This window comes from Molothrus aeneus, chromosome 5, assembly GCF_037042795.1.
Source record: "Molothrus aeneus isolate 106 chromosome 5, BPBGC_Maene_1.0, whole genome shotgun sequence".
NCBI lineage: Eukaryota > Metazoa > Chordata > Aves > Passeriformes > Icteridae > Molothrus > Molothrus aeneus.
The window spans coordinates 32,961,155-32,983,233 of record NC_089650.1 but is presented as its reverse complement, the minus strand read 5'-3'; the positions used below and the strand labels follow the sequence as shown (position 1 = coordinate 32,983,233).

Below are 22,079 nucleotides of genomic sequence, written 5' to 3'. Positions count from 1 at the left end.
TCATTTGTCCTGAATGCCCAGAGCAACAGCAGTTATTTTCTAAAATCAAACTGTATCCAAGTACCAAGATCTGGTACTTGGATACAGTTTGATTTTAAAAAATACCAGATTAACCCCTTCTGTCTTGGGGGAAAAATCTGCCACCTCTTGAGAAACCCTGGCTCTGTAGTCAATCAGTTTTCCAAAGTTAGGCAAAATCGAACTCAGTGCAAAACTACTAACACACTGATGCAGGATGTATTTCTGGATGTGCTGCTACTTCCAAGCCTGTGTGATCCAGTTTTAGAACAAAACACATACCATGTGTCTACACCAGAATGAACAATTCATTCCATTTCAGTGAGTAACATGATAATAAATTTAGTCCCTTTAAGTACAGTACATTAAAAACATAAAAATAAATTAACATGCTATTTTCCTGTAAGAATAAGGATGCCAGAAAAGTTCAGGCATCATAACTGGCCTAGTTAAAAGCGATGCAATTATAAAACAGAAAATGTAACAGTGCCATACTATCAGACCTACCTCTAAGGCAACTCCTGTCATTAAAGGCTGGTAGTACCATAGTTGTGTGCATTAAGTGAACAAAAAAATTATTAAATATTGAAAGGGTGGACAAAAATTATTCTGGCAAAGGAAAATAATGCTTTTCCTAATACTGACCTAAAAAGGCAGATATCAAGTTGGCATAATATATTGAAAAAAGATCCCACACCCCACAGTTCTTGAATGGTACATAGCAACACAGCTGTTAATTCTGATGTAAAAAAAAGGGTATTAAAATGAATCAAAATCAGATTCTATGGTATTAAAATAAATGTGACACAGAGATACAGTCCTAATGGGTATGAATCAGTTATTAGACAGCTGCTGAGTTTAACAAGTGACAAGTAGGGAAGAAATTAAGGGATCCAGTATAATATATTTGGGATTAAGTTGACATACAAAACTAAACATCATTACTCAGGAGACTGCAAATTTAGACATCATTATTTTCATATAGTGTCCATGGCTGAATTTCTCTCTCCAAATAAAGAAACTTAACTATGAATGAGTATCAAAGACTTAATGCATACTGCTTTTCACACTCCCAGAGAAAATTTTTCCACCAAGAGCTGAATTCATCAGTGCATGCTCTTTAATGAACTCAAGAAAGTCACAGTTCAAGTGGCATAATGCTTTCTAGTTACAAAACATTTATGAAACATCTATTCTTTATAGTCTCAATTAGAAGATATTCTAATATTTTAGTGAGCCATCAGATATAATTACAGTGCATTATATACAGAGTACAGAAATATTTTTATAGGGAAAAAATAAATAGAAAAAATATGTAAACATCCTGAGTAAAATTCTGCTGCCACTGAAGTCAGTTACAGAATTGTCATAGATACGAGCAAAGGTAGTATTTCACCCCTCTTTTTAAAGCATATAGCAGTGCACATAACTTCATTTCAGTTTAAAGTGCATACAACATTATAAAAAGAATTCATAAGCTTTTGGAAGTTTTACATATGCAGATTCCATTCACATCTATTGCGTCTCCTCAGTCCCATCTCTTCTGATTCAATGGCATCTTTGCTTATAATTTCTTCATCTTCTACAACATCTGGCTCCAACTGATGCATTTCACATTCACTATGTAATTCATGCTCTTCTATTTTGTAATCATTATCAATATCCCCAAGCAAATCTTCATTACAGTCATCTTCTCTGTTGTCCATTTCTTTCTCTTGAGAATGTTCGGCAAACGACTGAATGAGATCTTCAAGTTTCTCATCACAAATGTGTCCAAGATCTTAAAATTAAAAAAAAAAACCCAAAATTAAAGTTTACTGGTAAGGCTCTGAATTTCAGGGTCAGTTTAGAAGTAGAGTATTTTTAAATTCTTTTTTCTCTTTTATTAAGACTCAAATAATGCCAAAAAATCACCAAATTTCTAATGGACCATTCTTAACATTTAAGACTTCTCTTGGGCTACCATGCAGCTCTTGGAAGTCTCCAGTTGAAACTAACATACAATTTGCTGTTTAGTGTTTTATGTAAGCATTACTCACTGCCTCTGAGGTCCTCATTTGGAAATCCTTTGCCTAAAGTTACTCCAGTACTAACAGACTACTTAGGAACTGATGTTCCAAAAGCCTGTTTTATCAAAACAGAATGTGACTGTGTGGTCCATCCCAGTTCAATGTCTTGAGCAGCTATTCTTAAATAAATCATGATGTATCAAAAATTTGAAATTGGATACATCTCAAATAAGAAGAATGGTATTCCTCCAGAATAAAACTAATTCCACACAAATTACCCAAGACTCAGAAGCTGAACATTATTATAGTAAGATTTATTTATTCTTTTAAAATATAAACTATTTAATTATCTATCTGTCTGAAAATTAAATTACCTTTCATCTTGTTTTCTGATTTATCCAATCCACTTTCTTTCATCAGTCGTCTAATTGATTGGAGCTGTGTCATTATTTCATCTTTCTGCTCACAAGCTAAAGCACTGACACTAGAAAAATAAGACAAATGTTAACAGCTGAAAGATTATCTTGGAAGGGAGTGTTTGATAATAATACTCTTATTGCAATATTTCTTTCTGTGCATAAGTACCATAGTGAAGTTTGTGAAATGTTTAGGTCAAGCTTTCCTTTGAGAACTGTCTCTTGAGAAGTGGGGAGGCCAGTACATCACACAACTACTGAATGTCACTGAACTCTGGCTTTGGAGCCTCAGTGGCCAAGGTCGAATAATGACTACTGAGAGTAACAATTATCCAAAGTTGTACTACTATCCATAGTAATACAACAATGCAACAGTGTAGAACTTTAGAGTTTGAAGGCTTTTCTCATTTAAGGTTTTTTAACTTTCCACCCCACCACTACTCGAAATTTGTTAGGCAAACTGGCCAGTGACTTTTCTGTTTAATAGTTTCAGCACATATCCAGTTCAGAAGTACACTGCAGAAACAATCAGGAAATTCTGCATGTTTTAACCTGTGCTTCATGAAGGATGTCAGTCTAGAAATTAAACTGCAAGGATACTTTTATTTATAGTAGATGAGTAAGGCTCTAGCTTCTTAAGAACAGAACTTCTCTAAAACTACAAGGAGCTTTTATATTACTGATTCCTTTGTCCTAGTAAAATAGACAAGTTCTATTTCACTGGAATACACACACTTCACAGATTCATTTCAAAACACAAAAAATAAGCAGCTGTACCTTCATAACTATTTTTACGTAAAAGCTACAGAAACAGTAAGCAATCAAAGAAGGTTCCTAAAACTTTCCTTAGCTATATATAAGGATCATTTTAAGAACTCTTCGTTAACATTTTGGCAAATTTCAATATACAGGAAACAAGAGTGAGATTTTTTAGAAACACTCACCAGTTTGAAAGTGGATCCAACTGAGTCAATAAAGAATTTAACATTTTCTCTGTCTGTGCTAGATGTTGCTCCAGTTCTAAAAGCTGATGCTCTAACAAAACCAAACACAAACAAAAGCAATACAACAAAAAAAGAGGGAGGTGTGAGGGGAGGGAGAGACGGATGAGGAGAGAAAGAGCATTGTAAAAATGTCTTTACAATATCATTGGGATATTAATTTATATTTTTCACTGGACAGATTAAAAACCAGAAAGCTTCTTTCATCAAAAAAATTTGACAATATGAAAAGGGAACGGTGGGGGTAAGAACAGAAGCCTTATTATGTGTGAACAGAAGTCCCTTCCACCCATTAACCTATCCCCAATAGTGCCCAAACAGAGGGCACTTTGTAGAAACTGAGCAAGAATGCTCACCTTCCCAGTCTCAATAACTGTGCAGCTGCAAGACTTCCTGAGATGGAAGTACTGTATTTATACATAATATGCTTTCATGTGTTCTTCTATTCACACCTTACAAATATATTTAATCCTAAATGCACTAGAATCAAGAGAAGTCACTCCACCTAAAATACAATTAAACTTAGAAGAAAGAAGAATGCAACACACAAGGATGATGAGTAGCCTGTGTGGCAAATCACTGCTGAGCCTCATTACAGACTTGGTGTACACAGACACCAAAAGATGCAGCTGGTTGTTTAATTCACTAAAAATGTGCCTATAAAAGGGAGGAAAAGGTATGAAAACAGCATCAACTTTGAATGTTTGTGATAGGTTTGTCATTTGGCCTAGAAATCATAACTGGTCTCTTAATTGTTTAGCCACACTGTATCAATACGGTTCAGTTCTAAATCAGATCATTATATTATTTTTAAATACCCTATTTATTTTTATTTAATTATATCCCATTTAAACTGAAGAAAACTGAAGAGATCTTAAGTGAGAAAAACATCAGACATTTTAGAGTCAGAGAATCATACTGCATTACTACAGTTGTTTTAAACAGCATTACATCTGGAGAATTAAAACAAACCTCAAACAAGCATTTCAAACATACCAAATAACGAAGTGGGTATTTGTAGATTCCTAACTGCTCTCAGTAATTTGAGAGATTGCCTTCATTTAGCTCGATTGCATCAATGAAAACATGTTTTGTTCCAGTAGGAAATAAGTATTTTTGTTGAACGTATGCATTCTGAATGGGTATCTTACCTGTTTCCTTGGCCTTGTCTTCTGTACTTTTTTCCTTTTTGGAGTGACTTTCTTCATGTGACTTCATCTTTAAAAAATACAATCAAGATAAACAACCTCATCACTATTTGTGTACTAAAAACAAAACTGCATTTAGAACTTAAGTGAAAGTAAACAGCAACCATAAAAATGTGCTACATTAATGAAACTTTTCTTCTGTGATGCCTCATCTAGTCTTAAACTAACATTTCTGATTTTAAGCAAACACAACATGACTGGAAAAGCTCTAAAAGAAAGCAGTTGCTATTTCAAAAAGAAACAGAAGAAACCTTCTAGGTTACTGGATTCAGTCTCCTATCACTAATTATGATATAGAATTTATTTCTTAAAGTAATAAAGATACTATCATAAAAATATTTACATTTTAATCCCACAAGCCCAAGCATAAAGAATTGCAACACCCAAAATATGGTTTTCATGATTTTTAAATCTTGTACTAAACTGGGCAGCCTCTATACTCATTTTGCTAAGCTGTGGTATTTTTCTCATACACAAGATTAACATGAACTGACTCCCAAAATAAGCATGTTGTCTCCAGTCTTACTCCTGTTCATTTTTATTTTCCCTGAGGGCAAGAAACAATATTCCAGGTGTACTCTCAGCTTTGTGTATCTCTTACTATAAATAATACATTTCAAGACTGATTCCTTTTAAAAAACAACCGATCACGTGCTCTCCTTTTTGAATTTACAAATAGTAGAAAAGGTATTCCATAACATGAATAAACCTGCATGTTGCAACTGCACGATCACATGAGAAGTCCAAACAAAAGGTCAGGTCTACTCGCTGTTCTACCTAACTGCTAATCTAAGATCACTGCTCTGCAGGAATTGTCTGCCTCCTTCCCATGCTCAATCTCATTCTGAAGAATGAAAAGGAAGTGAAACACTGATGAGACTTAGGTTACAGACTCAGGTAGCAGCACTGTTCAGGTTCTCAGATTCTCATTAGAGGCTGCAGGGTGAGCAAGATTCTCATTTCTTCAAGCATCTAAAAATACCTAAGCCAGAGGTCTTCATACAGAAGAATTAGATATGCTAAAATTTTAACTTTGGACTTCACATTCAAAGTCAAACAGAGCAAGAAATGGCTTTTGGACAACCCTATACATGGGCTCAGAATTAGAAAAACAAACAGACAAGCCAAGAATTTACATTTCCCCCTAACTACAATAATTTAATGCTTTTTCTTATGGCTTACCTTAAGAAGTTTATATGCTGCAAACACTCCCACTCCAAGAGCATACAGCGGCATGAGGGTGAATGCTAACTCTCGACCGTTTCCTCTCGTTCTCTCGCTTTTGATCTCTTTTTCCATTGCATTTCTCATTTGTTGAAAACTCTGGTAAGTATTACTGTCAGAATTTCCTGGATTCTGGTGAACTTGATAAACTGTCTGAGGACTACCTTAAAAATGAAATTGAGGGAAAGACAACAAAGTAAGAAATAAAATCAGCAGTCCACAACTGGAATTAAATTGTTTTCTTTTTGTGTAATCATCTTTGTTCATCACTCTTCTAAGTTGGTGTAGGCAGCCTTGTATCCACTTAAAAAATTAAGAATTATTCTTATATTAACAGGATGCACAGTTTAGGCAGCAAAAACTCTCAAGCCAAGCTTGGTTTCTCTAATATACAATTTTTAAGTTTCTTCGCAGCAACATTGGCAAACCCTCAGCAAATCACAGAAAGATAGATGTAACAGAAAGATAGATGTACATTTTGAAATTAAAGCATACTCAGAGAAACTATTGATAATGCTGAAAACAGTAATTCATATCTTTTCCTTAGCACCAAAGGAACTGAGTTAATTACAAATTGAATTGTCTGGTCCCAGGAAAAAAAACGGTTTTGTTGAAATACGCTGTGCTGCTGCTTTCATTATTTTGACAGTAAACTCAGGTTTGCATGGATATTCCCACAGGCTTAGAAGTACTGTACCTCTCCAAATCAAATATTTAGCAGGAGAAGATTATACAATACCCAAGAGATGCAACCTTGGAAGTCAGAAGTATTTTTGCATGTAATTTGCCTACCAGAACAGGGAGCAGATGAGAAAACAGCCAATGTCATTGTTCAACTTAGGAAACAGGTTATTTGGTAGTTAAATCAAGGGTTCATGGGGCATGCACATGTGGAACAGTACCATCAGCTAAAGAATGCAGATGCTTGCAGAGACAGACAGCAGGGAATGGGGGATTGTGGAGTTTTACACTGATGTCTCAAACGAGTGCCTAGACTTAAAACGTAATGTATCAGAACTGAGTATGGGTATGGGAAGGTTCACATTCTTTAAAAGCTCCCAAACAAAAGACCATTATGCAAATCACTGCTTATCAATTAATACTGTAACAGTGGCATTTCAGGAACTCACAGTAACGTAACTCAAGTGTGCAAAGTACAGCCACAATCAACAAAAATTAATGTTACACAAAACCTCAATGCTCTAGCTGATACAATCAGAACTCAAGCTACCTTCATCATTCAGTGCAAATTCAGGTAGGCATTGTCCTTTCAGGACAAGTAGATTTAGACTTGCTAAACTCACTAAACTTGCACTAACTAAACTGGAAAACACATTTTATATTTTTTCCACCTTTCAGAATGTTTCATACTGATTCCTAGTTTTACATTTACACTCACCTTTCCCCCTATTTTAAGTTCTATTTGTTTTTAAAGTAAATAAGTAGTTTTACTAAAATAGTTACTATCACAGATGAACAAGATTTCTACAGATCATGCAAATAAGAGTGTGGCAAGGGAAATACCTTCAGGGTGGAGAGGAGGAATGTTGAATCCTAGCGGAGATCCAGTGTCCCGCACCAAGTTTATCCCGCAGAAGAAACGGCAAAGTGAATTACTAGCCAACCAGGACAAAAGAACCACCGAGAGAGATGACAATAGGAGATCTGTCTGAAATTTATTTTACTCAGTGCTGGGCCAGTACTTCAGTAGAATCACAGGCATGTGAAGTGGTTTTGGGTTTTTTTTTTAGGATTTGGTTTTAAAATAATTTGATCTGTAGGGAATATACAGCTACCTTATAAATAAAAAATAATCAGGCGAAACAGGCCAGGCAAGAGCTTATGAAGCACTGTAAGTTTGATATCAGGTGGGAAGAACATGGTAGCAGCTCAAGCCTCCATTTTTCTGCCAGCAGGGAAAAGCACAGACACATATGGAGGATTACAGCAACTAGCTGTCTCTTGGTTTGAAACACCTCGGAAGGCATCAATGAATCACACATCTACCTCACAAAAGCTGGCGTCCAGTGATTGTCAAAAACTAAGGTGCTTTTTGACAAGACCTTGAGCTAAATCGTGACATGCACTGACATGGCTTAACATACATGGATACCACTATAGCTCCTACAAGTAGTAAACTCTGTAACCCATTCATTGATACCTTTTCTAAACAAGCATCTTGGACTCTTTTCTCATATACTGTCGGACAGATTTGGTATGACTGTGCGTATATTTACTAACAGTAACACTCGGCTTCCTGATTGCAATTGATTTTTCCCAGTGACACCTCCCGTTTTTGTTCGATTGTGGCCCTGCGGGCATTGCTCGCCACACCGCTCGGCACTAACAATTACCGGGTGCTTCCCGCACTTAAGAGCAGTTTTGTAAGACAACACAGACAAAGCCCAAAGCCCCGGCGAACCAGACCAGCAAAACACCGCAGGAGGTGGAGGTGTTTCAGGCGCACACAGGCCAGCTCGAAGCGCTCTGACCAGGCCTCTCCGTCCACAGCCCGTGTACACCGGGAGCTCCGCCGGACGAGGGCACGTCCCCCTCGGATCCTGGGGTTCCCTTCGAGCCCGCCCGAGCCCGCGGCGCCTCCCGCACGGAACTCCGGCCGCGGCACCGCCCCGGCTCCTACCTCTGCCGTGCTGACGGGGATCGTAATGGCGGGGGCCGGCCTTGCCGCCCCGCGGGAACCGGCCGGGCCGCCCGCCACCTCCTCCCCCGAACATCCTGGGCATGACGACGAAGACGCAGAGCACCAGCACGGCCGAGACCAGCACCTGCTGCACGGCCGACAGCGCCATGGCCGCCGCCAGCCCGCCGCCTTCCCGCGGCCGGGCCGCGCCCCGCGCCACAGCGCCCCCGGCGGCGCCCCGCGGCACGGCCCAGCCCGGCCCGGCGCGGCCCCGAGCCCCGCCCGCGGCAGCCGGCTCTCCCTCAGGGGCAAACGTGTGACTGCACTCCTACCGCTGAAGGGCACTTCAGCTGGCAAATGAAAATTTTTGCTGGAAAGGGTTAAACAAAAGTGAAGAAGATGCAGAAAAAGCAGATGTTTGATGTTTAGCCTGCCTAGTGCCACAAGAGGAACATGTTAGCAATGGGCAGCTAAATGATGAGCATCCTGAGCGCGCTTGGAGCACACATTTATCCAGCAAAGAATGTCCTTTGGTTGGATGGGTTTTAGGCTGGATTGGCAGATAGGAGGAGGGGTGGTGATTTGGGAAGTGATGAAGTTTGCAAAAGACACCACACATGGTTTTAAATGCTCAGGAATAGGAAACCCAGGAAAAGTTATGATGGAAAGTATGGGTTGAAGAAAAGTTATGATGGAAAGTATGGGTTGAAGAAAACCAAAGGCCTTAGGGAGGAAAGAGTATCAGCAGCCAGTGGAGTAAATTGTAAAGTTTTACAATTGTAAATTATAAAGAAACTAAGAGTGAAGTGAAATGTAAGAGCAGTGGTAAACCTAAGCAATAAATCACAGCATCTTCTAGTAAGATATAAAACTGGATAATTTAATGGTGAACTTTCTGAAACAGTCATGACTGGAAGGCAAATACAGAAGATTGTTCACATTCAGGAATCAGCTGCAAAGAAGGAAGAGGTATTAGAATGAGTTACTGGCCAGGAATTGGTACGTTTACCTCATAAAGCTGTCCTTGCAAAATGCCCTGATGTGTATTTAAAGCCGTAGCATAGGAAGAGCAAATATTTATTTCTAGAGGCTGTCTTAAAAATACTTAAAATATTTGTACTATTAAATCTAAACTATTGGTGCATTTTACTTTGAATTAATTTTTGTGCATCAAATCAAAATCCTTAATGAACTGTTCAACAATAAAATCCAAAAAGTTTTGTGTTTAATTAGCATGCCAGCTATTCCTTGCCTGAAGAAAAAACTGCATTTCAAATATCTTTTCAGTTGCTATCAAGCGCTCTTATGAAGTTAATTTCCAACAGTGAAAGAAGGAAAAACTTGTCTAATTAAACTAGTTCATATTTCTGTACTGCAATAGGAAAAGTCAAATAAAATAAACCACAAGTACTTGCCCAAATAAGGGAAAGTATTTCTTTATGAAACTCCAGTGTTTGATATTTATCTGCTTATTGCTGACTGGTTTTATCTGATTAAGATTTTGTTGTAACTCAGCATTGCACAACTATTTCACCTTTCACGCTTTGTAGACTTGGGATGCAGCTTTGGCACAGACTGCAAGGACATAGACAAATGGATGCATTTTTGAGCATAACATATACTTAAGTAAGAAACTTCTGTACCATCCTAATTTCACATCTGTTGGAGAGAATACTTGGATTGGAGGTCATGAAGTTTTTGATGTTGCTGATGCCATTAAGTTGGTATGGTGAGGTCAGATTTTTAATTTGCGTAGTGCGGAACTGTACTAAGGTTTGTGGTTGTTTCATTCAAGTAAGAGTTGTCTGTGGTAAAATGTCCTGGGTAGTCCCTACCATGTAAATCAGTACCATCTGTAAATAACACAGAAGTGTCCATATGGGTGCAACTGGTGCCTCACTGTCTTTTTTAATATCAAGCAATGACTGTACTGCCTTACCCCTGCACTGCCTCACCTCAGTACCTTGGACAATAATTCTCTCTTCTTTTCCACACATCGACCTCACTGAAAGCCTCACTTCTCATTTCACTGCATGATTGCTACATGAACTTTATAAAATAATAATTTCCAGTTGTCTAGTTACCAAGCCACACAGTTCAGTATTCTATAATTCTGGAGATGCCATTCAAAGTAATCACAGTAATTGCAGAATGTCTGTGGGTATTACTTAGTAAAAATGTCAATAGAAGGATAAAATCCAGCCAAAGTAATTTTTTCCTTACAATTCTCATAAAAAAGAAAAGGAAAAAAATCAACATCAAAATTTATTATATTCCAATTTCTCAGTAGTAATTCAGAGAAACTTAATGCTGCTGAGAAAGTAAAGGTTTCTTTTGAACATTTAATATTTTAAGTGTAATTATTCATTCCCATTTTGAAAAAAAAAAGCTTTGCAATAGATTCAGTTTTATCTATGAGCAAATACATGATATTTCACTGATCTAAAACAGATGATAATTTTAATGTCAAGTAGATCTTATCCAGTAAAAGTAGCTCTTCAATTTCTTATCTTAGTGTTCAAAGATGCTTAGACTGCTCTCCCTGTAAATTACAGAGGAAAATACTGTGCTACCACTGTGTTACCAGACACAATGGTATCTACAAGATTATTTTTTAGTAAGCTTTGGATTGTGAAATGAAAATACCAAAAGTTACTAGAATCATTTGTGGACCATTTTCCTTTCACTTCTTTTTGTCTTCTCGCTTATTTCTCTTCAAGTGTTAATTCTTGTTTTCTGCCCCTGGTTCTGCCTATAACAAAACCAAAAACAAGGCTGGAGGATTTAAGTTTTGTTGTTTATTTAGAAGGCTAGAAGTAGACAGTATCATAGGAAAGTATTTTTCATTTTTTCTGTGGCACAATAAATTATGAAAAGTTACCTAGCAAGGTAGTTTTTACATTTAAATAATTGCAATTCAACCTTGTCTGCATAAAATTCTGGAGGGTTTTGCACATTTCTCTGAGAGTGATGTTCACATCTAAACTTTCTTTCCCTTGATTGTTTGCTTCTTTCCTGTTATACACAGTTAAGTCATATCCAAACGTTCATGCATTTCAGGCAACATTTCAGGGAAAATTACAAAGGAAGCTAATCACCAGAAAAAACAAGCAGTGTACATGGGTTAACACTGTGGACATCAGAATTGACAATCGAGACCATGCATGATCCAGGAGCAGTCGTGTTTTTGAAGACTCAGACACAAAATTGAAAATGGGTAAAATTTATGACCCATAAATGGATGGGCTGTGTAGACCTGTTAAGAGAGCCACAACACTGGAATCTCAAGATGGTAGAAATCTCAAAAACGTATGTGAGGCTATTACATAAAGGCCTCTGAAATGCTTAGTCCTTAACCCAGTATTAAGGTAACAGCACTTAAAATATTAAGATCCTTTTCAAAAAAATGGTTATGTTTGATGAACACAACAGCTTCTTTCATTTATAATTGAAGAGAGAAAACTTTTGGGAATGTTCGACTCAGTTTGTCTGCCTGAGACCTGTACAATTCCTACTGGAGAGATACTCCCATACTGACTAAAGCTACTATGTCTGCATGGCTTCCAGAAATGGAATGTATGATCATTCAGGTGTTCTAGGTATAGAATTAAACATTTTTACCTGAATTCAGTACAGTTTGGTTAGTCATGTGCAGAAGTTATTGGAAGAATCTCCTAAGAAAAAGCAGATGCCTAGACTATAATGCCTGTCTTCTCTTAAGTTTGGCAGGTAAAGCTTTTTGGTCTAAAAATTTGCAGTGCCAAGGCTTTTGCACTTAAGTTTACAGGAGTAGTCATCCAGATAACTTCAAAATTACAGTAAAACTATCTGCAGTCCAGCCACATACTAATGGCCTCCTCTGTTAATTGTGAAACTGTTTAGAGCCTCATTATTACAAAATAATTTTAGGATTGTTTAGCTTTTAATGAACACAAAATGGTGTCTTACAGAATAATTCTTGTGGAATTTCAATACCACCACTGTCCTGTCCCATAATCTGTTTTCTGCCCTGAGGTGCCATTGTGTAATAGCAGCAGCAATGCATGTCAGAATATTGGTTTATTCAAAGGTCTGGAAGACCAAGTGATCTTGCAGCTGCCTAATCCTGTGGATAGAATAAGAAAACCCAGCAGATCCACCCCATTTGCTCAAATGAACCTAGTAAGTCAAGGTCAGACCTTCTCTCCCAAACAAAAGGAACAATACTGTGGGGAAGCTGATGACTTGAGAACAAAATTAAATGTAATTTCACAGACTCCCAGGCATTGTGGATACCTGTAATAGGCTGTAATTCACCAGTTTTTAGTCCTCTAGCTAAATAGAACATTAGAGAAAAATTAAAAATCTGAGATTTTGTTTTTCCAGCCATTTTGAACTAAAAGCATGTCAGAAGTGCAAAAGTGGGATGTAAACATGGGGGATTTTTCAAAATTATGAGGCTGTAAATCTTCTTGCATGTTTCCAGCTCATAGTTCTAAATTTCACTTGAGATCTGTGGATAGGCAATGGCTTGTATTGTCCAGACTATGCTATCCAAATATGCTATAATGCTATAATGTGCAATTCAAATCCCAAAACTTAATAGTTGAGATCCACTGCTTAATGCTGGCAAAAGTCTAAAACTCTGTTATTGGGAAAATACCATAGATGCTCGGGGGGAAGGCTGAATTTCTGCTTTAATTATAGATAGAGTCACTAGATGGAGCCAGAAATGCAAGAAAGCATTTTATAACCTGGACTATCCTGGGCCCATCAAAATTTCCTACTGCATAAAATCTCCATTCATTTTCCAAACACAGAATTTCAACTGCATGCATATATAAGTGCAAGATCACTGTACTGTAATATGGTGCAGTTTTAGTGTTTTTGTGCAAACTTCATGTAGTTGTAATATAATCATGGTTTACATTAAGTCTGACCAGCAAAACTAAGCAGGGAATGAGACCCATTAACATTTCACAATCTATTTGCAACAAATTTTCCCTGTAAACCTACCTAAAACTGGGTTACAAGACCATAGCTCTTAAAACATATGGTTCTTCTTATGCTCTTGCATATTTGTACAATTTGGCTTAGGTTTGAAAAAAAAAATTCAGCCAGCTTGCAGAACAGTTGGGGAGACAATACAAATGCCAACACATACCATCCTACTGCCCTGAGAAGTGATCAGACTTGGAATGTTATGCCAGGAGTGCTAATCCTGTAGCTGCTCTCCAGGAGCACAGGAAGCTGCTCCGGTGATTTCAGGCTAGCAGGTAATAGCAAATAACTAAAGAGGAGAGAATCAACACATACTCAAGCCTGGGATTTCCAAATTTTATTTTTTGTTACATGCCAAACCAGGCCAGAATGTCTGTTCTGCAGCAGGGTGCTGTTCAGGAACCATTTTTTTTCCTCTAGCTGAAGCACAGATTTCCTAATTCTGTTTATTTCTTGAGTAATTCTGATGTGGAACCAATGTCCTGCAGCATAATTGTAACTAAGCTGGTATGACTAAGCAATACTATTGGAAAATCAGCTGAATAGCAGATTTCTGTTTTGTAAAAGCTGCATTTTTTATGATTGATGCAGTTTTTAAGAAAGCTGTTCAGCAGCATCTCTTCAGATAAGACAAAAAATCACAGAATGGTTTGGCAGTCACCCAGGATGGAGCACACTCAAAGAAAAGACAGAAGTATGCTTGGAGTGCTGCTCCTTGCTGATATGCATGGCAGGTTTCATGCTTTACCTTTGACTGCCAGCTATGATGTCAGATAGAGTTGTACCTGATTAAGCAATTGCTCTTCACTTCCTGTTTGACACTTTCAAGTGCTTCCACACCCAGAGGACAACCTCCGAAAAACTGCTTGCCGGTATCATCTCCACCTAAGAGATTTTTCATTTTAAAACTTATGAAAAAACACTGGTGAATTATGAGAATCACATTTTTCTTTGCTGCATTGCTCTTACTGGATTTCTTCAGTTGCATTCATGCTTATCTGCAATATCCCTTGCCTGACATAGAAGATGCAAAGTTCATTGCAGATTGTGTGAGAGCTCACAACGCATTTCGATCCAAAGTGAATCCACCAGCCAGCAATATGTTTCGCATGGTAAGGTGGGGTTTGTGACCTTTTTGAAATTATTATATATTGGGCTGCTAATTTAGCCCACCTTATTCTTCATTTCTACTCTGATATTCTTTCCACTTCAGTTAATGATTTCTGTAACATATATGTTGGTTCTTTGTATGAAATAGAAAATACATTAATTAGCACGGTATTGTTCAATTTTTAATAATTTGAAGGGAATTTCTTTTTTTAGCACAAGATTTAGCTACTCTCAACTTCAGTCAGAGCAAAGGGCTGTATTGCAAAAAATAGTGTTCAGTTCTCAGTATGTCATCTACCTCTTTCTATGAGAGATAGTAATCTGGTTTGTATCAGGTCGGGTTTCATACATGGAAGCTGTTTGACTTTTTAAAAAGTTTCTGAGTAGGCAGTCTGCAACAGGATTTGTTGAAAATCTATCATCTCTTCTTGTTTCTTCTAATCTAGAACATGTGTTGAATAAAGGGATTTTCCAGGACAGCCATTTAGATACCTGATCTTCATTTGCTGTAGCAGGGTTTGAAGAGTAGGGATAGTAATATCTAGGCTGAAAAGAAGAGCTTGCTCCAAATACAGTGAATATCAGAACAGGTTATGGGTAAGACACATGTTGTTCAGTGGAATACATAAGGAAAGATGTGTATAGCTAGCTGAGGAAGGTAACCCCAGCCAGTGCATGTGAGTTCTCTGAGCCCTCCAGCAGTGCTGCATAGCTGGAAAGGAAGTTAAATGCATAACCACATGAAGAGTATGAATCATTTCTGCAAATGGAAACTCACAGTAAAGGAATGAGATTCAGAGTACCGGTGACTTTAATTCCTGCCATGTTAAAAACAGTGTTTAATGTAAAAAAGCTAGTGCAAAAGAGTAAACTTACTTGCTCAGAACAAAGACCCAGCAATTCTGGAATAACAGCAGGACAAATATCTTTAAACCTCTTGAATCAAAGGTGTACTTGCAAGGTGTACCAATCACGGTACTTACAAGCTCTTAATGGATTTTTATTTTTTTTTTCAGCCTTGAGGTCATAAAAGTTTTTATAATTTCTATCATCTCATGGCAAAGGGCTGCAGAGACTAACCACAGGTTGTGTGAAGCTATTTTCTTGTGTTTGATTTGGGTCTGTTAATGTCTAGCTTCACTTAATAGTGTCTGGTCTTTGTATTGGAAGACACAAGTTGATGCTTCTTATTTACTATTTCACACAAGATGTCCAGATGTCTCTGAAGCTGCAGAGCACTCTCTGTTGCTATATGAAAGCTCTCTGAACTTGAAGATGATCATCCTATTCCAAGTCTCTCTGGCCTTTCTAGTTCTAGTGTACCTTTCCAGTGGTGGGGTGCTGTGCTGCACCCAGCATTTAACAGGACTTCTGTTGTGCAGAAGTGTGATTATTTGTGTGGTTTTATTCTCCATTCCTTTGCAAAGAGTTTTAATACTTTGTTTACTTTTTAGTCAACTACTTTCAAGTGGTAATAGCCATCTCCAAACCTGTTATTAGGAACATGAACTCAATTTTTTTTCACATCCCTTAACTTGAATTTCCCTGTACTGAACTTTACCTGTCAACATAAAATCTGCAAGTCTGCCAGACTGGTTTGTATGGGAGTGTTTCCTTCTCAGCCCAGCAGAGATGAGTTAGTCTTTTATTTGCTTTGTCCATCTGTTGAGGAGGGAAAAGAGGAAGAAGGAGCTGAGGAAGGGAGCAGCTGTGACTCTTCCTTCTGTCCTGGACAGCAGAACAGAATTCCTATCTGGTCTGGTAATAATTGCCAAGTGCAAATCCCTGAACAGCCAACATCTCCAAGGCACAAAGTCCCCCAAGACCCTCTACAGCTGGAAGTTTCATACAGTTACCCCCTCCAGGTGTAGCAGCTTAAAGATTGCACTCCAGCTGTAAATATATTAACAAGTCAGATACAACAGGACAGTGGCTAGATCGTGCATGTCCTGCAATAGCAAAGGAGAAAGAAGACAGAAAATTCTTATGGGAGTAGAAATGTCAAGTGAGATAAAACTGAAGGCAGGGATAGGAAGCAGAAAAGGGGAAATGAATTCGTTTAAGTTTCTGTTTAAAAATGTCTGAATTCAGCTAAGTCACTGCAGTGCAGGTTATAGTATGTTTTCTTCCTTTTCTACAGTCCTGGGATGCTGCTTTAGCTAAGAGTGCCAAAGCATGGGCAAAGAAGTGCAAGTTTAAGCACAATACCTACCTTAAAATGCCAGGAAAAATGCACCCCACCTTTCGCTTTGTTGGAGAGAACATCTGGACTGGCACAGCCCACATCTTCTCCGTGGAGGCAGCTCTCAGGTCCTGGTTTAATGAAGTCAGCAGCTATGATTTCAGCACCAACATATGTACTGACATGTGTGGTCACTACACTCAGGTGAGTCTTACATGCCCAGTGCTTTATAGTCTAACATATAGTCTAATATATAGATATAGTCTAATTTCACTGAAGATCTGAGCACAGGCTTGGAACAGATTGCTTTGGGACAGTAATTACAGCAGGGCTTTGCAGCCCACAGTTTATTGTTGCATGAGATTGGAAATAAATATGAGCCCCAGGGATCTCAAGTTCTACTTCCAGTAATGGTGGAAAGGGATTATCCCCTGGCAATTTCACATTTAAAGGGTAGCCAGATAATAAGTGAAAAAATGGCTGTCAAATCTGTCATTTGTCCCAGCTGCCCTTCAGGTTAAGTTGCTCCTGTGTCAGCTGATTTAAATTTCCCTGAGCTACTTCCCTTCTTCTTCTCTTAATGCTGTTGCTTTGGCAGTATTTGAAGTGCATTTTGTACTTCCCTTTGTCCTGCAGGTGGTCTGGGCAGAGAGTTACAAAGTTGGCTGTGCAGTTCACTTCTGCAGTACAGTTGAAAATTTTCCAGGACTGTTCGAAGCAGCACATTTTGTTTGTGACTATGGGCCAGCGTAAGTTGATTGTGGCATTTGGGTTTTGTTTTGTTTGTTTGTTTGTTTTTTTCTTTAAATATCCTAACTGATATTTGATCAGCTGCCAACAATGATGGGTGCAGTGTTAACAAATTTCAAAATAAGCTACATCCTCATGTCACTTGTCCAAGGGAAACTTCCCTTGACCATTGGGAACAGAACCTACTGGACATAGCTAGTACTGCAGAAAATCCCATTCTAAAAAAAAGCAGAACAGCAGATCATAGCTGACGCCACTCACCATAATGCAGATGGTGCGAGAAAATCTATTATGACTTCAGTCTCTGCAGGAAAATTGGGAAAGATGTAATCTTTCTGCTTCTGAAAGATTACATCTTTCTCTGGCCCTACACGAATTTCAAACAAGACATTGTAATTTAAGAAGTAAAAGGAAGACAGTCCCCTAGTTGATCTGGTACCTTGCAGTATTTCTACTTACTTTTGACAGGTTTGTTTTTTATAATTAGGTGGGTAATGATGGGCTAGAGTCAAATTCTTGTATGCTTACAATAATACAGTATTGCCTGAGAAGTATCATTAATTTCCAGTGGCAGGAGTCAACTGCTCCCCATGCCAGTGAGAGCTCTAATGTGATTTAAAAGGAATTTCAAATAATTGCAATGACCAGTTTTTTGATTAGGATATTCCCTCCCCTTGACAGCTTTTCAATGACAGCTAAAAAAGTACTGTTCCTGTTTTGCAGGGGGAATTACCCAAGAAAACCATATAAAGAAGGACAACCATGCAGTAGATGCAGTAACGAGAAGTGTGTAGACAGGCTCTGTGGTAAGACCAAAGTGATCATGTAAGAAAATTGCACAGAAACAAAAGTGGCATAAATAGCAGTGGAAAGACAACAAAGAGACAATTTGCACAAAACACATTTTTATTTGCTTTTTAGTCTACTACTTTAGTTTACTTTTTAGTCTACGCGTGATAATCACACCATGCAGCAACAGTACCAAACTCTGGGAGGAATACTGTAAGAAGGAAATAATTTAAATAATTTGCACTTGAAGGCTCTCAGAGGAAGAAGCCAGAGTTTCTGATGCAGGGAAGTATCAGTTAGACTATTTTCTCCCTTTTATCTGGTCAGTAAGTCAAATCCAAAATTTTAGCCCCAACAAATATTCACTATTTCTTCTCTCTCAGCAGAAACAGGAAATGTATCTTCTGCTTTTTTGCTTGTTAGCGTGTCCTAACACATTTTCCAGACAACTGTATTTCAGAGCTAATAATAAGACTGTACTAAAAACCACAGTTATTTCTAACTTCCACAGTTTTCTGAAAAACAGCAGTAAGAGTTTGTTTGTAAATCTTTCTCCTACTATGCTCAGTGTTATCAGAGTGCTGGTGGAAAGTAATTAAATGAACAGTTGTAACAGAGCTTGGAAGGCTCAGGGGATGAGAGGATTTTAATCAAATCTCGAGGAGCAATTAATAAAGGACTGGTAACCCCTTTGGAGCAGGCCTGTGGCAGCTGTGGGATCTTTGGTCAGTGCTGGAAGCCAGTGCAGAGCTGAGCCAGCACAGCCCACTCCCAAACCCTGCAAAGATGCACCAATGAAAGGAGTGTGGTTGGAGTAAAAACCTCTCTGGGGAGGAGGTGTTCCCTGCAAATGTGCTGCCTGGGTCTGGGAGAGAAGTGGGTGATGGTGAGGGGCTCAGCTTCCTCCCTCCTCCTTGCCTCCCCTCTAATGAGGCAGAGAGACTCTGTGCTGGGTCTGTCTCTTTGTGTCAGGGGGTGGGCACAGCAGGGAAACACACAGCCCGTACCCCATCACTGAGTCGGCTCCAAACAGCAGTGGACCTTTAAGTCAATTCACCTTTAAGTCAATTCACCTTATTAAAAACATTGCCTAGTTTGGGACTTAGTAATTAAAGGAGATGCAGCAATGTCTTAAATCAAATATTAATTTTATACAGAGGTTTAATGGGGATGGTTTTTACTAGCCAGGCTCTAGACAGATTCAGCTGTAGAAATTATTGAGCATTTGGTGTTCTTATTTCCTTCTGTAATATCCTGGCTGACTCATCTGAAAGACTGACACATCACAGGAAAACTAGAAATATCTCAATGACTAGGGGGAACAGGGACAGGAGGAACAGAGAATTTAAAAGTTAAGTGCTAGATCCTACCACCTGCTTTTACCATCTTCTCCTATAGAGCAAATGAGGAATTTCAATAGGATGCACATAGGCAATCCTGTAAATGCATCAAAATTTTAGTAAAGGCAAAATTCTGTGATAAATAAGTAGTTATATTTGTCTGTCTGTAACTACTTAAATTTGATATATGTAACTATTTTAAATCAATTCCATGTTTTGTTGTTATTTTTTATTCCTTCATCTCCATAACACAAATGCTTCCTGATACAGCTGTTTTTTTCTGTTTCTTTTTCAATTCAATAAAAAATATGAACTCCACACCAGTTAGGAACCTGCTCTTGCTGGCCTGCTTCCCCCTTGCAGGATGTTCTAGGCATTAACTGGCATCATCAGTGCAAAGGCTTGCCTCTTTACATCAAGAACCACCACTGAATGGTACTCACATTACTTTCCTCTTCTGATCTCTTTGCAGAAAATACAGAACGTGAGAAGCTGATAAGTACGTATCAAATTGTTCTTAATGGCTTTCCTGTAAGTATGGCTAAGACTAGGTGTCAACACCTGTTTCTTCACTGACTTTTAGGTTATGCCAACTGGTATCCAGACTGGGATACACAGCCCCAGCCACCGCAGCCCCGTCCCCCCAGGCCTCCCGTGCCATCACGCGTCCCACCTGCTGAGCATCCACGACCCTCTTGTGACCAATACTGTCTTAGTGTTTTAATTTTAAGGCCACTGTTTCTTGTATTGAGTTTTGGTGCTGTACTTCTAGTACAACAGCAATTTCCACACACTTTTTTTTATGAGTAATGGTCAATTAAGAGACTGATTGTGATCCTACTGCTGTATTACTCTCACACATTGAGCACATGTTTAAAAAAAAAAAACATTTTATCATCTTTCATTATCCCTGCAATCCAGCATGGGAAAGGCTGCTTCTTTACTCAAGGCAAGATAAAAATGGCTGTGCACAGAGGTAATACAATTTATTGGCAGTAGCTGCAACATGCTCCTATGTCTGTATGAGGCTCTTAGCTCTAGGGGTAGTTGCTAGAGGGACCACAGAGACTAGATATTCCTCCATGTGCTAACAATCCTCCTGGAAGCCTGGGCCATCACAAAGACATGTCTGAAGTGGCACACTGTATCCAAAAGAAGCAATAATTCATCTTCATTAACCTTCAGTTATCCCAGACACAATTTCCCCCAAGTAATGGAGATTTAACTGTATATATTACTTTTTATTAACAAGAGTAAAGCTTGCCCTTTGCTTTATTTATGTGTTTCAGTGTCCATTCTCTATTGTCAGTTGTACTAGTCCATTCTTCTCCTCTCAGGATTAATCCTTGTTCTCCATAAGTAGAAGAATACCAGGGAAAATTGCCAGAGTAAGGATTAAGGTGGGGTGTCAATGGGGAAACCTTAATTTTAGGATGTGAGATAGCAAAAATATCTAAAATGAGAGTAGATGGCAGCCATCGTGAGTTTTCAGGTAGCAGGAAACAGAGACAGAAGATGAAATGGGCCCAGGACAGATTCTGGTTTAGCAATGAAACATCTCAGCCTCATTTAAAAAGCCCAAACCTCTGATGGATTCAGTTTGTTTTAATAGACATTTAGCCCTCAACCTGACCCCCACTGTTGCAATATAAGTTTGTTAGTGAGGGGAATCTTTCAGGCCAGGAGAGATACTGACTGATATTAGCAATGCATAACTGTGGTATCAATATTTAAAGCTGTTTTTTGCTCTTTTGTCTTTGTTCTAATATTTTAAGAACACAGACTCAAATTCTGAGCCATATTGCAGCATGCCATCTCACAGAATAAAAATGGGCCCCAACTGAGGCTCTTGTTAATAGATCCCTTGGGGTGGATTAGAGTGAAATGACACTGAATGACCAGTATATAAATAAATAAACAAATAAGGCATCTTTATTTTATAACAGTTTGGTTGTAGTGGAAAGGAAGAAAACATATAAGGAAAAGAAAGAGAAAAAGCAACAGCTTTAACAGCATCTAGTTTCATCAAAAGAAGAACATTTATCCAAAACTTTTCGGCAATACATAGTGATTGCTATGAACAGAATTAACAGGGGCCAAACAAATAGTAACAAAGAAGCCTAAAGGACAGGAGAGACATTTGCCCACCGCAATTAAAGAAAGAAGAAAAAAAGAAAGGGACAAGGCTGCTACAGCTCTAATGTGATCTTGCAGTTCAATTTCCTTATTCTCATAGTAGCGTTCTTGAAATATGACTCGTTTCCTGTGACTAGCTTTGTATTCAATTACCATGGCTAAGGTAAGTCCAGCCCACAAATCTTCCGAGCAAAATGCTGCTGGTTGACCTAAAACCACTTCGTTCCGCTGAAACAGTCTGCTTTTAAAGCTGGAAGACCAGACGTTGAGAAGCA

The 22,079-nt window shown here is 38.4% G+C and overlaps 2 protein-coding genes across 3 annotated transcripts; one reads left to right on the top strand and one right to left on the bottom strand.

Annotated features, from left to right (window-relative positions):
- Window positions 1-1,120: 1,120 nt before the first annotated feature.
- Window positions 1,121-8,713, bottom strand: LOC136557091 (protein RIC-3-like). 2 transcript variants are annotated; one of them, XM_066550675.1, is made up of 7 exons: window positions 8,518-8,713; window positions 7,401-7,430; window positions 5,835-6,040; window positions 4,596-4,662; window positions 3,388-3,478; window positions 2,402-2,511; window positions 1,121-1,798 (listed from the first exon to the last, which is right to left on the bottom strand). In XM_066550675.1, exons 1-7 carry the CDS (start codon window positions 8,684-8,686, stop codon window positions 1,509-1,511), a joined length of 963 nt encoding a protein of 320 aa, XP_066406772.1. In that variant the 5' UTR covers window positions 8,687-8,713; the 3' UTR covers window positions 1,121-1,508. The 2 variants fall into 2 exon arrangements, with proteins under 2 accessions (XP_066406772.1, XP_066406773.1); XM_066550676.1 differs by lacking the exon at window positions 7,401-7,430.
- A 5,716-nt stretch (window positions 8,714-14,429) lies between these two features.
- On the top strand, window positions 14,430-20,478 carry LOC136556982 (glioma pathogenesis-related protein 1-like). Its single transcript, XM_066550479.1, has 6 exons — window positions 14,430-14,609; window positions 16,748-16,993; window positions 17,426-17,538; window positions 18,263-18,345; window positions 20,141-20,167; window positions 20,252-20,478. Exons 1-6 carry the CDS (start codon window positions 14,430-14,432, stop codon window positions 20,476-20,478), a joined length of 876 nt encoding a protein of 291 aa, XP_066406576.1.
- The last annotated feature ends 1,601 nt before the right edge of the window (window positions 20,479-22,079 follow it).

Excerpts from the sequence above, each read along its gene's own strand:
- LOC136557091 (XM_066550675.1), bottom strand. The coding sequence starts at position 8,686 with ATGGCGCTGTCGGCCGTGCAGCAGGTGCTGGTCTCGGCCGTGCTGGTG. Across the intron at positions 6,041-7,400 it reads TCCTCCTCTCCACCCTGAAG|GTAGTCCTCAGACAGTTTAT; the intron begins GTATTTCCCTTG and ends TTCATTTTTAAG. Across the intron at positions 4,663-5,834 it reads CAGCATATAAACTTCTTAAG|ATGAAGTCACATGAAGAAAG; the intron begins GTAAGCCATAAG and ends TATTTTTTAAAG.
- LOC136556982 (XM_066550479.1), top strand. The coding sequence starts at position 14,430 with ATGAGAATCACATTTTTCTTTGCTGCATTGCTCTTACTGGATTTCTTC. Across the intron at positions 18,346-20,140 it reads GTGTGTAGACAGGCTCTGTG|AAAATACAGAACGTGAGAAG; the intron begins GTAAGACCAAAG and ends ATCTCTTTGCAG. Across the intron at positions 20,168-20,251 it reads AGAACGTGAGAAGCTGATAA|GTTATGCCAACTGGTATCCA; the intron begins GTACGTATCAAA and ends ACTGACTTTTAG.